The sequence below is a fragment of the Tasmannia lanceolata genome, unplaced genomic scaffold, assembly GCF_043159265.1.
Source record: "Tasmannia lanceolata isolate RefF3 unplaced genomic scaffold, GAP_Taslan_0.1 ptg000037l, whole genome shotgun sequence".
NCBI lineage: Eukaryota > Viridiplantae > Streptophyta > Magnoliopsida > Canellales > Winteraceae > Tasmannia > Tasmannia lanceolata.
This window is the reverse complement of record NW_027518714.1, coordinates 11,238,404-11,254,430: the sequence shown is the minus strand read 5'-3', so window position 1 is coordinate 11,254,430 and position 16,027 is coordinate 11,238,404. Positions and strand designations below refer to the sequence as shown.

The following is a 16,027-nucleotide window of genomic DNA, read 5'->3' as shown; positions in this document are numbered from 1 at the left end:
TTGAATGATGAAGCGTTAATTTTCTTCTACTTCTGTTTCAACAAGATGAATGTTATCAGGTATTAAATTGTCTGTAATTAATGGCAATCTTTCATTAGAATAAAAGAAGATTGCACCCTGTAAATGCATATCTCATGTGATACCTTCTTATGAGGCCCATAGTGCCCGTACACATTAAAGCTATCAAATAAATGTGAAAGAGAAGTCAAAGATTGTAGAGATGATCTGCTCCATCTAAAAATCTACTAATTGCAAGTCTGGTGTATGTATCCTAACATGCAATATATGTAATGTAAATTATTAGCCACCCAAATTGCAAAATTTATTAGTGGAAGCTGTTGTTAGCATCTCTTGTTTTGATATTTGCACTTCTCTTATTTATTAAGTTGTAACTTTTTAAACTTCTGTCCACAGCTTGTTCATAACTCTTGGCAAATACTGTCCACAGATTGACATATTTTTCTTTAAAATTTAATGATTCAAACCTTCAAACTGGGAGTGTAACATGAAGAAATCAGAATCTTCAGACAAATATAAGAAAAATAATGGTTAAAAAATACTCACAAACTGGAAGACTTTGAATAGTTGGGTCTATGGCCTGTCTATTGGAGTTATGGATGAATAATTTGGTTCAACAAGGCTATAGACTAAACAATTAGTTTGCCACCTATACTTTATTACACCCGTCCTACCATGTTGACCTACAAGACTTTGAATAGTTGGGTCCCTATACATTGCAGTCATGGATGAGTAATTTGGGTCACCAAGGCTATAGACCCAACTATTGCTTTGTCACCAATACTTTATTACACCCGTCCTACCAGGGCCAACCGTCTAGTGTATTTATGAGTTATGAGTTATGACTAATCTATCTACACTCGAAAAAAAAAGGGGAGAATTTATCATTTCCCTTTTTGTTTTTCACATTTTGATAACGGCATTTTTCTTTACAACACCAGCATGAGAGGAGAGTTATGAAGGTGGATAGGAACACCCACATGGGGGGGGCACTATTGAAACCCTTGTTATCATACCTACCCAAAATAGATTGACACGTCTGACAAAGCCAAGGGTTGCTGTAGGGATCGATCCCAACCGTCAATTTTTTAGGATAGTGTATGTGGAATTGAGATAGTTGATTTTGTGGACCTCCATACGGAGGCCCAAAAAATTGTGAACCTTTTTTTTTTTTTTTTGTTCTTTCCATAATTTAGAGGAACTGATATGATTAGGGTTAATTTAGAGGGATATAAACATAAATAAGTAAAAATTGAATACATTTGGTTCAAATTATCTTTTTCTTGGATAAAAAAGTTAGAAAATTTTAGAAATATTTTTCCTTTCATACTTTGCAAATAATTCCTGCATTCCAAAGAGGGCCTTAAATAGCATATACATTTTCTCTTGAGGTGCTGACATGGTTTCGTGGAATTGGAGGGGCATGAGAGGGTGACCCAGTGGGTTCAAACTTCAAATCCCATGCTGAATGGAGATTCTAGTCGCAGGGTGACATGTTTGGCAACCATGGAAATTTTTTCCTTGAAAATCAATTTTTTTCAAGCATTTTAACGCAGATTTTAGGTATAAAACTATTTCAGCTAAAACTACTGAGCAAAAAGGCTTAAGAAAGTTTTACCTGAATTATTAATACACGGGCATGTTTGGAAACCATAAAAAAAATAAAAATTACGTAGAACAATTGTCTACATAATTTAAGAAGGAGAAGAGGAACAAAGAGTTTTGACGGGTGTGGTGAGTGAGAAGAGCATGGGAAAAAAAAATCCTATTTTTAAATAGGAAATATTTTTCACTGTTTTCCAACCCAACCACGCTCTCCTCACTCACCACCATCTCAAACCCCCTCTCTGGCCCAATTGTATATACTGTTTTTAGGAATGCATATTCTATTTCCTAAACAGCACGAAGTTATAAACTTATAGTACACGATAGAAAGCCTTTTCTCCACAAATAAGGGAAGAAACAAAGGCGTTGTAGCGGGTGGAGCGGACGGCTGTGTGGAAGAAGAAAAGAATCAAGTTGTTATAAAGCTCGTATAACCAATGCCCGTTTGTGATTTTATTGTGTAGAATTTACAGTCCCTACAAAATACAAACTTAAATATATGAACAGATACGTCCTCATCTGGGTTTCCCATCCCTGTTTTCCCAGCTGATTTCGAGTGCGCATTCTCCACAGATGGTGCTGCACCCTGGTTTGGTCCTCTGGCTTCTCAGTGTTAACACATGTGCAAGATTCGTGCACTTACGCTGAACCGAGCGATTCCTCAAACTGTTCTTGGTTAGTCTCAAGCTGTTCTCCATTATGGGTGCTACCGTTGTTACAGGTTTTCGTTCAGATGTGGATTCGTCCAAAGAAACTCTTTGTACTTCTTCCCACTCTAATGATCGCTGGAATACTTCCCAGGCCAAGTCTTGTTCCTCTTTCGATAGCCGCTCTTCTTCATTCTCTTGTAGAAGAGTCTCGTGTTCGTGGTAATTTGCAATCCAACTGCGTACAGCATAAGAGAACAATGGTTTACAATTGAATCTTCTCACATCATATGCAAAGTTGTACTCGAATCATTCAGAACATATAACAAGCTCTATCAACAACAGAATGTCTTGTAGACAATCCAAAAAAAAATGCAGTATGAGATCAAAACAGTTCATTAAAATTGGTATGAAATCTGTATAGATGTCACGTGTTTCATTTAGGAAACTGCATATGGATTTGTTGAATAAAAAAGAAGATGATGCCATGTGTTTCATTTGGGAAACTGAATAGGGATTTGAGTGAGAAGACCTTGTGATCAATGGTAAAAGGCATTTTTGCATCGTAAAGAGAGCATAGGGAGGCATGTGTGTGAAATCAAGACCATTGATCTTGTAGAACATCATGAGGCGACCACATGGTATTGGTTGAATGGGACATGTTTCTTGTTGGACAAAGGGCCTAGGAAAATGAGTCCAAGATTAATTGCTGGAACCTGTGTTGTGCGGATTCTTGGTGGGACGGTGTCAAATCACATGTCAACATGTTCCAATATAGATTTGCATGGGACATGGCGGGGTTCATCCCATAGCCATGGTCTCGATGAATCCCCTTTTTACATAGAAACCTGACACACCCTTAAGTGAATTTTAGGAGTTGGATTCGTATGTATGCTTGCAGCATATAAAACTCACGTTTTAGGGTTTAAGAATATGGTATATCTTTTATGTGAAAGTATTTTACAGCGCACACCCCCCCGGCACCGCTCTTAGATTTTCATCTGTATTTGAGCGTGAGGGTCACCAGAATCCTGTTGGAAATCAGTCGAATGCTGTGGCCTTTTTTTAATTTTTTCTTTGGGAGAAATCTTCTAGCAGCCTTCCTACAGTATTTATGATTGGATCCAGCGGCACTATAAAAATAATAAAATAAAAAAACTGATGCACACTAGTCTTCGTTAACAGGAGGGTCTTCATTATAGAGTTGAATTTGTTTCCCTAATTCGCTTGTAACTTATTTGTAGATATTTTTGTAGCCTCAAGTAGTGGCAATTGTAGTTAACAGGGAGGGTCCATGTTCTTGGATGCTTTTTTTTTCTGAATGGTAAAAATTTTATTAAAGAAAAAGGCGAAGCCCAATGACCAAGATGGTCAAGACTCAAGTCCATTGTTGTTCTTGGATGGTTTGGGCTAACTGCAACTTACAACCAGAGCTTTGATACCACTTGTTGAGAAAATTCGCCACCCAAAATCTGATCCGCAAATAAACGGGTAAGTAGAAATAAACACAAACCACAAAATGCACACTGAGATTTTACATGGCACAGCCAAATGCTACATCCATGGGCAAGAACATGATCTTCCACTATCAGAAAACAAAATTACAAGGATTACAAAGGGATTTACTTGCAAACCCGCAAACTGCAACCTTTCTCACCATCCTCTCAACCAAGACCGTACACAAGAGAAACACGAGAAACAACCCATTAGAAACCCCAAGAGGAATCCGAGAAAAAACCCCAAAAAGACTCTCTCTCTCTCTATGAAGCCCACTAAGAGAATAGCCTTTTCTCTCACGCATAGCCACCACATTGGTCATGTGAGGGAGTCCTTTATAGCTAGGTTTTCCAGATAAACCTAAAAGAGACCCACTTTCCTATTTTGGGTTTCCCACCACAACTCAAATATGTAGGAAACAAGGCAACATTCCCACCAGATATCAACCTTCATATCAAAATCCCCAGGCCCCTCTTTATGAATTGGGAAACTCTAGGGTTCCCCTCCCTCACATCCAACTCAACATGTGGAGGGTGATCAAAGGGTTCAACACCTGATCTTTTTATGTGTGATTACTATCACCACAGTTTTAAATCTTGTAGCAATCCATATGGAATTTAAAAACACCGCAAGAAGAGTTTGGGTTAGAGGAGGATTTTGACAACCCCCTCTAACCCGAACTCTTGTTGCGGCCATATGGAATTTATTCTTAAAAAATTTCAGCCCAAACTAGGCTCTCATCACAATTGATGCAATACGGGGAAGGTTTTTACATGCTAAATCAGTCCAAGAAGTTGTTGTAATGCATTAGAAGTGTATATGTGCCAAAGGGCACTTTGGTGTTTGTACTCTCTCTTTATCTATAAATACATAAGTGAGGGGGAGCTATTCCCTAACTCACTCTTCTCTCATTCTCCTTTCCTTTCTTATCTTCTAACATGGTATCAGAGCCCTAGGATTTTGATCCCCTAGGGACCACCATTGCAACCCCCTCCGTACTTCTTCTTCCTTGACCCCCCACACCACCCAAACCCTAACATCTCCTAAACCCATCATTAGCCCCTAAACCCCTACTTCCTCTCTCTTTTCTACCTCGAAACCCTTTTTTCTCACCCTATCGTGCTTCCCCACTTGAAACTCTAATCTAAGAGGTTTTCCACTTCTTCTTTTTCCATCTTTCTCTCCTTCATGGCTTAAATCCTCTTTTTGATGTACTTTTCCTTCGTTTCCGCAGCTCCGATTTTGTCTCCTAGCCTCCATTCTCATTTTTGCTAGTGCTCGTATATCTCTTTCTGTTATGTCTCTCCATCAGAGCCACGGTATCATGGCCGTGCCAGTAGTGTGATCTTTGTTTGTCGCCCCTCTCTTGTTTATCATCCACCATTGTGGTTGAGAGTCTTCTTCTCTCTTGGTCTTTATGGATCCTCCTGTTAGCTCGACTCCTCCACTTGTGGCTCCTTCGAGTTACTCTCCTTCTGCGGAGCATTCTTACCCACAGATGACCTCGTAAAAACTCGACGGGTCCAATTACCTCTTGGAGACCTACATTCTGGCTCGAGGTAAGGTCGATTTCATTGAGCGTGATCCTCCATCTTCCACGGATCCTTCCTTTGCTCGATGGCGGCACGATGATGCCTTGATCCACACTCTTCTCTGGCAGTGCATGGCCCTTCTTATCGTTGGCACGGTGATGTGCCTGAAGATATCCAAGGAAATCCGGGAGCATACGGCTGTCCTTTATTCTAGGGTTGATAATTTCACTCGCATTTGTGCCACTTGCTCGATGTGGATGCGTCTCCAGCGTGGCGATACTCCTCTAGCTGCATTCTACAGTCGGTTTGTTTCCCTATGTCAGCAACCAGAGGTCTTCATGCCCCTCACAGCTGATCTGACCGTTCTCGCTCAGCAACGGGAGCAACGCCGCATTGTCCACTTCCTTAACACCTTAGGCCCTGACTTTCTGCACCTTTGACAGCAAGTCATTGTCTTTGGCTCCATTCCCGCCCTCACGGAGGTTTAATCTCGTGCCCAGCAGTGTCCACTGGGTGATTCCTCTCATGCCGTCTCTGTTGATGGTTTTGCGCTCGCCGCATATGATAGTGGTGACCGTTCTGGTCGTGGTGGTGGTCCCTTTGGCCGTGGTAGGGGTCGTCGACGCCGCGGAGGTGGCCGCGATTTTGGTGGTGGTCGTGTTACTGGTGGGTGTGGCCACCCTTAATTGTACTCAATGCCAGGTGGCTGAACATCATGTGGATACTTGCTATGCCTTGCATCCCGAGATCCGTCCCCACCGTTCTACTCATATCACTACCGCCAGTATTCATGATGCACCAACATCATCATCTGCTGCCAGCACAGCAACAGCACCCGGTGATACTTTCAATGTCTCCAGGGCCAACTCTGTGGAGGTTCAGCACATGCGTGCCAGCAGCTGACCATCTACTGAAGGTTTTGCTTAGCAAGGTAGTTCACCTGCCTCTCTTCTCACTACCTCCAGCGCCTGGATCATTGATTCTGGGGCATCCAATCACATAACATGTATTTCTTCTTTTCTTAGTTCCTCTAAGCCTTTTCACTCTGCAACCCAGTCTATCACTCTTGATGATGGGACCACCTCTCCCATCTCCCATATTGGTGTTATTTCTTCACGTTCTGGCATTTACTTCGTCCTCGGTTCTTTGTCCCTAAGTCTCCTTTCAATTTAATTTTTGTTAGCCATATCACTAAGAATCTTCACTGCTCTGTCCCATTTTTTCATTCTTATTGTGTATTTCGGGATCTCTCAACTGGGAGGATGATTAGTTTGGCCCATGAGGTGGATGGACTCTATCGTCTCGACTGTTATCCCTCCTCGCACTATTTTGCATAGCTCAGTTGATCCGTATTTGTGGCATTGCCGTCTCGGCCACCCCTTCATCCAGAAGCTTCGACAATCATTTGCTATTTCTTCTCCGGTTCAGTCTTTTAACTACGAGTCTTGTGAACCAAGAAAGCATCGCCGTGTGTCTTTTCCCTCTAGAGTTGTTACTAGAGTCTCGCGTCCTTTTCATTTCGTGCATTCTGATGTATGGGGTCCCTTACGGACTATATCACTTTCTAGATATAGATATTTTATCATTTTTGTAGATGATTTCTCTCGTATGACTTGGTTATTTTTACTTAAAGACCACTCAGAGGTCTTTCATGCTTTTCGCGCATTTCATGCTGAGATTACTACCCAATATGATTGTACTTTTAAAATGTTTGCGGACTGATAATGCTAGGGAGTATTTCTCTTCTGACTTTCACGATTTCTTATCCACCCATGGCATCCTTCATCAGTCCTCTTGTGCCTACACCTCACAGAAAAATGGTGCAGCTGAGAAGAAACTGTGATACTTTCGTAATATGGCCCGTACTCTTCTCTTTCAAATGCAGGTCATTAAACCCTATTGGAGTGATGCCATCCTTACAGGTTGTTTCCAGGCTAATCGGCTCTCATCTTCAGTTTTAGATGGTTCCTCCCCTTTCTCGATCTTACATCCTCAGAGAGATCCATTTCCCATCATTCCACGGGTCTCTGGTTGTGTTTGTTTTGTTCACAACCTCTAACCAAGCCCGGATAAATTAGATCCTCGGGCGGAGCGACATGCCTTTCTGGGATACTCTCGCACCCAGAAGGGTTAATGATGTTATAACCCTTGCCTGCGACGCCTATATGTTTCCGCCGATGTCACATTCTTTGAGTTTGTCTCCTCCTTTACTGCTCCCGCCGAGAGCAGTAACATTATGCCCGACTCTCAGGTCCCTCTCCCTCTTCATGTTTTACCTGATACCGTAGAGTCCCCTTATGCTCCATTGCACGTGACTTCAGCTCCTTTGTAGGTCTATCAGCGGCGTCCAAGACAAGATATCCATCACCCTACGGCCGAGGGAGCGTCTTCTCAACCGGAGATCCCGGCCTCTTTATCTCAGGTACCTCTTCTTCCCTCTTGTGATGTCTCCTGATGGTACTGTAGATTCTCTTATAACATCACATACTTGCTCCCGTACGACTGCACATCCTATTTCCTCTGTTATTTCTTATGATCTCACCCCTTTGTTTCATAGCTATGTGTCTTCCTTGTCTTCTGTTTCGTTGCCACAATATGTGCGCGAGGCTCTTGCCTACCCAGCTTGACGCGCTGCTATGGACGTTGAGATGGCCGCCCATCATGCCACTCATACTTGGGATTTGGTTCCTCTACCTCATGGTGCTCAGCCCGTGGTCTGTCGTTGGGCCTTTGCCATCAAATACTTGACGAATGGGACAGTTGAGTGCCTTAAGGCACACTTGGTTGCCAAGGGCTATACACAGACATTTGGGGTTGACTACACAGAGATCTTCTCCCCAGTTGCCAAAATCCCCTCTATGCGAGTGTTGATCTCTCTTGCCGTCAACCGAAGCTGGCCCTTATTTCAGCTTGATGTCAAGAATGCCTTTCTCCATGGAGACTTGACTGAGGCGGTGTGTATGGAGCAACCTCTTGGGTATGTTGCTCAAGGGGAGATGTCCTCTTCAGTGTGCGGGCTTCACAAATCATTATATAGGTTTAAACAATCTCCTAAAGCATAGTCTGGGAGATTCAATGAAACTATTATGCGATTTGGCATGAATCAATGTGCGGTTGACCACTCACTATTTAATCATCGATCTAATGGTGGGCATGTACTTCTCACAATCTATGTAGATGACATTATCATAACAAGGAGTGACACACAGCTGGCATACAGAGGTTGAAGGCCTTCCTACAAAAAGAATTTTCCACGAAAGACCTTGGGCGTTTAAGATATTTTTTGGAGATTGAGATAGCTTACTCTGGTAGTAGTGTCTCCCTTTCACAGAGGAAGTATGTACTAGATCTGTTGAATGAGACAGGTTGTTTGGATATGAAACCAGCTGCTTTTCCCATGGACCCAAATACAAAGCTGCTTCGAGAGAAGGCTACTTGTTAGATAACCCTGACAGGTACAGACGGCTACCTAGAAAGCTTATATATATATATATATATATATATATATATATATATATATATATATATATATATATATATATATATATCATAGTCACTCGCCCATATATCTCATATGCCATGGGGGTAGTTAGCCAGTTCATAAGCGCACCACGTACCTCCCACCAGACAACCGTGATTCAGATTCTTCGCTACTTGAAAAGCACACCAGGGAAAGGCCAGCTGTTCAAGAAGCATGGGCATGAAAAGTTGGAAGGATTTGTGATGCAGACTGGGTAGGGTCACCAGCAGATAGGAAGTCCACCACTTGGAGGTAACTTAGTGTCGTGGAGAAGTAAGAGGCAAGACGTGGTAGCCAAGTCAAGTGCAGAAGCAGAATATTCATGTCACCTACAAGTGGAGAACTTGTCTGGTTGCGCTCTCTCCTATTTGAGATTGGTTTCTTTCCCTCATCCCCAGCTCAGCTATATTGCGCCAATAAGGAGGTTATCCACATTGCTAACAACCCTATTTTTCATGAGAGAACCAAGCACATAGAGGTGGATTGTCATTTCATACATCAATTAATCCAAAAGGGGGAGATATGCACTACTTTCACTCGATCAGTGGATCAGTGGATTAGCTAGCTGATGTATTTACTAAGTCCTTGAGTAAAGCAAAGCTAAATGATATTTGTACCAAGCTAGAAATGAATGATATATACATTCCAGCTTGAGGGGAGTGTTAGAAGTGTATATGTGCCTAAGGGCACTTTGGTCTTTGTAATTTTTCTCTTTCTCTGTTTTTTTTAATAGCACTCTTTCTCTTTATCTATATATACATAAGTGAGGGGGGGCTATTCCCTTACTCACTCTCATCTTCTCTCATTCTCCTTTACCTTCTTCAGTTCTAACAGAATGGATCCAAACAATTAAAAATTTAAATGATCTATCACATAAACAATTCTAGCATTAAACAATCCCTAAAACTATCTGAAGAATAGCACTAGGGTAGAAAATAAGAGAACCTAGAGAAGTCTTTATATCTCTCAACAAAGAAAAAAAAAAGGCCCAAAACTCTAAAATTCATGGGTTTTGTTGTCTCCTCTTTACATAATGTTAGGTAAAAAGACACAATTACGCGTCACTTAAGCCCCTTTAATATAAACCAATACCCTTTAATGCCTAACTAAAATATAAAAAAATTCTAATGGTACTCAAGGGTCACAGACCATTTGGTGGGCCATGGCTCATGATGCATCTTTAAAAAAATGTATTGATAAAATTTTTGCACTGCACCACCGAACCTTATCATGGGCTTATCCACAAATCCCCGAAATACTTTTAACATTGGGCATATTACTCTGGTCCTCAAGTTAAATTTCTAAGTGAATCAAGATTTGACCCTCGCACTAACCTCGGGCATATCACTCTGGTCCCAGGTTAAATTTCTATGTAATTCAAGATTTGGCCCATGCATTTCAACCAGTGTTAAGAAGGAAAGGTGAAACTTTCTCAAGTTCATCAGACATCTAAACATTTAGGGCATGTAAATGCACCTTGGTCCAACCCTATGAGTATGTAAAGCACACAAAAAGACCTATTTATTATTATTTGACAGTTACATTCTTGAATTGAACTCCTGCCCCTGAAAGTTGCAACAAAAAGACAAAATTACACCAAGCCAAAGTACGTAATAGTTTATAGCATAGTTGAAGAAGTGGGAAAAATTGCAAGAAGAGATGCGGGAAGCAGAAGTGGGAAGCGAGGGTTTTTTTTTTTTTTGAATGATAGCAATTTCATTAAAAAAAAGGCAGACCGAGATAGTCAAGCCCAAAGGACAATAGGCACGGAATAGAGAAAGAAAAAAGGAAACAACACAAAACAATCACGGGGAAGCGAGGGGTTTAGAACATAGAAAATGCGAGAAGCGAAAAGCTCTAAAAAATAAAGAGGAAACGTGTCGGAAGCATCATCGGAAGTCAACATGAAGAATGTAAGAAGCCTCAATGGAAGCGAACAAGAAGTGTATAGGAAGAGTAGGGCTATAACAGGTTACGGAGGAGGGGTTAATGCTGGTAAGGATTACAAGTAATAAAGAAGACTTCGTGACTGATTAGAATTATAAGTTATAGGGATTTATACTTCCATATGTATTATTAATGTAGATTTTTTTTTTTTTTGAAAATGTCTATTAATTTAGATTTAATGTTAAGTTTCTGAAAAAATATTCATATACATTTCATTTGAAACTTAAGATGAATTTTTAAGTTTTAAATACACAATTTTTTTAAATACGCTCATTCGACATTATCAAAAGGAGAAAACACTCTTTTAAGAAAAAATATTCACCTGAATAGGAAGCGTACACTTAATTAAAAGGAAATGCATAGGAAGCGTGTGGAAAGCATGCTTCCCCTAAATTTGGAAAGCGAGAAGAATTTAGCTTCCGAATCGAGCTTCCCGTCCAACTAGGAAGTTTCGGGTAAGTATGGTTAATAATACCCATGGAACCCAGGGTGCCTAAAGAGTACCACGCAGTCACAAGGAGACACACACATATATGCATAAACTCGCACATATACATGATAACACAATACAAGGGAAAGCATGTCTAAGTAATTACAAATTTTGACAGCTTGACACGACTCAGATGAGAGATTCATACCCATGACTGCAGCATAACAGCAAGACAACCTCCCACTGTGTGATAGTGTTTTTCTAGAAATAATTCTTAATAAAACAAGAACAGTTTGACTTTTAGCTTGAGTTAGGAAAATAAGTAAGGGAATTCTAGCCAGAGTAAAAAAGTCCTGACTCGGTTCAACTCACAAGGGGGAGTTGGCCATTTGTCTAGATAGCACTCATCCCCATTCAGGTAGCTTATAAGGCATTATTTGTTCATGATAGAAAATGTTTAAATAACTACCACAAAGGTATAGTCAAAACACAAAAGCATAAATAAATGTGAGCAAGCATGTAATTTCCCAAAATGATACAGAATACAAAAAGTTATCCAAAATAAGCAAGGATTCATGAAATACGGCAAAATACACTACACAAAAGACGTATAAAAAGATAACATATTTACTTATGCAAATAGCAGAAAAATAGTATAAAATGGATAAGAAGTTCAGTAATTATACCGCGGATAATGTCTGCTAAGTAAATTCTCCATGAACTTGTCAGAAGAGCAGCTCCCCTGAGATAGAGGCAAGAGTTTTTGCTTGGAACAACCTACAACTTCATCAATCATATCTTGACTGGATGGCAATGGGCTCTCTTGGTCCTTCTCAGGCACAGCATCCGCATTCTCATCGTCACCAAAGTCAAAGAGATGCAGTACCTCTTCTTTAGACATAGTTCTGTGTACTTGTTGTCTATCGACCACCCTTGCGGCAAGGCCCTCCTTTGTCACCTGTTCAGAAAACTCTTAGTAACATTCTGTTCAGAACTCAGTCACAGCAATCACTTTCTTCCCTTTCATTTTTTATTGATGAAGAAAAGGTTTTGAAAGAAGACGGATGTAAATGACTATAACATGTAGCTCCCTCAAGAAGAGATTAAATACTTCATGCATCTTTATTTGTGCATTGTCTTTACCTGTCGTTTATATATTTTTTCTTCCATGGTTCCATGTGCCATCAAACGATATGCATAAACTGGCTTATTTTGACCATATCTACAAGAATGAGAAAAAAAAAATTAAAGACATTTAACAAAAATTAAATGTGTTTCTGTAAGAAAATACAAAGCATTGTTGGGGTCACAATACCTCCAAACCCGATATATAGCCTGAAGATCGTGAGTAGGATTCCATGATCCGTCCACAAGAATTACACGGTTAGCAGCGTGAAGGTTGATACCCAGCGATCCGGCACGAGTTGATATCAAAACACATTTTACCCTCTTATTTGCGGGCTCATTAAATCTTTCAACAAGCCTTTGCCTTTCAGACCCCTCTGTACTTCCATCTAGCCTGTTATGTAAATAGCCATTACCTTTTGAGATATGGGGCCCAAAAAAGGCGCCTCAAGTTGATAAAAAATTCCTTTTTTTCTTCAAACAGTAGTCCTATTCAGTGTTTAAAAATTCGGATTTGGACGAGAAAAAGGCCAAGGTAAAACAAAGTTGACTCAAAGGAGTTAATAATTGTTCGAATTGGTAGGACCAAGCTCCCACGAAACACGGCCAAGGTAAGACAGAGTGAACTTGAAGGAGTTCATGATTGATTCGGGGAGTTTTTAAACAGTGGTCTTATTTAAAAGTAATGCATAAATGGTAGTTTGCTCCCAAATATTGCACACCAGAGGTCAAAGCTCACCTAACAATATCATTTCCTAGTGAATTGGCCTGCTAACCTGCCAAGATGTGCCTGATCTACATGATCTACCAAAACTAATTGATTGACAACATGGCTAAAGCATGCAAAAGTTTCGGTCAATTATTAATCTGACCTAAGACTACAAATAATAATATCTATTTTGCTCCAAATGGATTTGACTTGAGTTCATGAAAACCAAAAATCCAAGTGTTATAGAAAGATCAAGCTTTTAGTCCAACAAATTATGGAAAATTACAATGTTTAGCATTTCAGGTTAATAACTCAATAACAAAATAATATACAATAAGACTACAAACAGAGAATGAGAAACACAACTAGCACATCAAAAGATTGTCAGAAAAATTTCTTAGAAAAAGAGGTAAAATATCTCGATAGAGAAAATGATGGATGGGGGAATCTAATAGCTCTAAAATTCAGACCTTAGCTATCAAGCTTTTAGTCCAACAAATTATGGAAAATTACAATGTTTAGCATTTCAGGTTAATAACTCAATAACAAAATAACATACAATAAGACTACAAACAGAGAATGAGAAACACAACTAGCACATCAAAAGATTGTCAGAAAAATTTCCTAGAAAAAGAGGTAAACTATCTCGATAGAGAAAATGATGGATGGGGGAATCTAATAGCTCTAAAATTCAGACCTTAGCTATCAATTCCATAGATTCACATTAAAGCACATCAAAAAACCCTCTTTTGCATACATATGAGATTTTCTAAGTTTTCTAAACCTATGCAGTTTTCATATTACGACAATACCCCTAGGATATACCGGGCATGCATTAAAGATGAAGGCCCTTTGGGCTCATATTGTAAAATTAGGGAGCATAAAAACTTACAGGGGATAGAATTCAAGGCCTAAATATGACATCGATTGCATTCTACACCTGGGGGGAGGGGGGGAACCTATTTGCCTGCATAAAAATTGTAATTCTAAGGAGGAACCTTATTTTTGGTCCTTTTTAACATATTTTTAACTGAATTGTGATATTAAGTAGACTCATCAAGAGCTAATTCCTGCCTGCATACGTTTCGTATATGTTTTAAGTAGTAAATTGTGTGTTTATTTGTTGAATTTGATAGACGAAATGGTTTCTTATGGCTCTGTTTGGTTGCAAAATTTTTGGGATTTACTATGTGTTTTGAATGGTTTTGGGGTGCCATGTTATCTATTAGTGGTGTTTGGTTGCATGATTTGATTCAAACTACTAGGAGGTTACTTGCCTCGTCTCTCCCTTGTCTGCCCATGTGGCATGCCTTGTCTCCCATAAAAAAGGGTGGCCCAGTGCACGAAGCTCCCGCCATTGCGGGGTCCGGGGAGGGCTAGTTGTATGTTGCCTTTAGTCCCCCATCAACTTAAAAAAATACGGTTTTTTGCCAGTAGAATCTTGGGATTTAGCACTTTCTCTCTTTCTCTTTCTTCTATCTATCTATATTGGTAATGGTACCCGTACCGCCCCCTTATTTAGGTAATGGCACTTCGCACTAGGAAACTAGTTCGGTTGGCAATTAAACACTATTTACCACTACTCCACGAGGAGACTACTTCACCACTATTACACCTATTGACTACCTTAGTTCTAATTCATCACTACTCTAGAAGCCAACTACGTGCATCCAAACATAGACTATTTTTCTAAATCATTTCTGTTTTTAAAAAATTTCAAGTCTTGTAACGTCTTTTTTGAAATAGAATACTAGAACAGTCGGAACAACGAAACATTTCAATCCATGACTAAAACAAAATGGTGACTGAAATATTTTATCCATTATGTAATTGTTCACTTGAGATGAGAAGGATTGGTTGCTTGATCATAACAAGAAATCTACACTTTGATAAGACCGACACTTTGAATTTATCGCTGACATGCGTGTCGTGTTGTGTTCGACACGACACCCGTGTCCACAAGTGTCGACACTCCTTTCGACACTTGTAAATGTACTGCTAGAAGTGTCGTACATAATATAGCCATGTTGACGCAATTTTGTACCGTGTCAAGTGTGAGATTCTGTTTTATTATTGAATATTGTGTTTACCTCTTTTATCATTCTGTTTTATTATTGAATATTGTGTTTACCTCTTTTATCATTAACTCTTCTATATTATAAACTCTTAATTTAGGTTTTCTTTAACTAATATTTGCTGTTATATCCCCTCCTAAACCTAAAACCCTAAACAAACTCTAATTCCAATATTATATTCATTGTATCCTATTGGTTTTTCTGTGTCCCCGTTTCTAGTTTGGCCGTGTCTCTGTTTCTAACTTTTGGGGGTTTGCCGTGTCCGACACTCCGTGTCCCTGTCGACACGCAACACTCGTGTATGTGTCCACAAATCATAGCAATCAAGGAATTTCCATGTCGTTCCTAAACTATCCTTACAACACAAATGTAAAGATCAAAATTGGGAGGACTTCTTTGAGAGAGAGAGAGAGAGACACAGAGACAGAGACAGAGTTTTAGACAAGGGAACTTAAATTCGTTCTTCCTAAGAACTTCAATGAATTTTATAATAGTGCCATTAAGGAGGTGGCTCTCAAGATATTTTAAATCCAGGATATGTATTTTGACTCTGGGATCCAAGTGCCACTAAGAAATGATAGTCTAAGAATCGAAGAAGGAACAATTTCTTCCCTTGAAGGGGTCATGGTCACCACAAGAGTTGACTTGAGGGATATATGGTCGTGGGCATCATTTGACATCCAAATCAATCTTTTGCACTTAGCCCACTCCTTGGATGCATGGAGATTGATGATGACAAGAAACGGAGGAGAGAGAGAGGGAAGAGATGGAAAAGAAGAATTTGACATCTAAATCAGTCTTTTGCACTTAGCCCACTCCTTGGATGCATGTAGATTGATGATGACAAGAAACGAAGGAGAGAGAGAGGGAAAAGATGGAAAAGAAGAGAAGTGAGAAATGCTAAAGGAGATGGGACCTCCTT

General features: G+C 39.9%; 1 protein-coding gene across 2 annotated transcripts in view; it reads right to left on the bottom strand.

Moving 5' to 3' along the window:
• Nucleotides 1–2,016: 2,016 nt before the first annotated feature.
• The window catches only part of LOC143861944 (protein CHROMATIN REMODELING 20-like), a 58,373-nt gene continuing 44,362 nt past the window's right edge, over nucleotides 2,017–16,027 (bottom strand). For both annotated transcript variants that reach the window (XM_077372912.1, XM_077372913.1), the window contains exons 23-26: nucleotides 12,512–12,715; nucleotides 12,340–12,418; nucleotides 11,883–12,154; nucleotides 2,017–2,508 (exon numbers count right to left, since the gene is read on the bottom strand). In XM_077372912.1, the coding sequence (XP_077229027.1) occupies nucleotides 2,139–2,508; nucleotides 11,883–12,154; nucleotides 12,340–12,418; nucleotides 12,512–12,715 (925 nt within the window). In that variant the 3' untranslated portion in view covers nucleotides 2,017–2,138. The remainder of the gene's footprint in view (nucleotides 2,509–11,882; nucleotides 12,155–12,339; nucleotides 12,419–12,511; nucleotides 12,716–16,027) is intronic.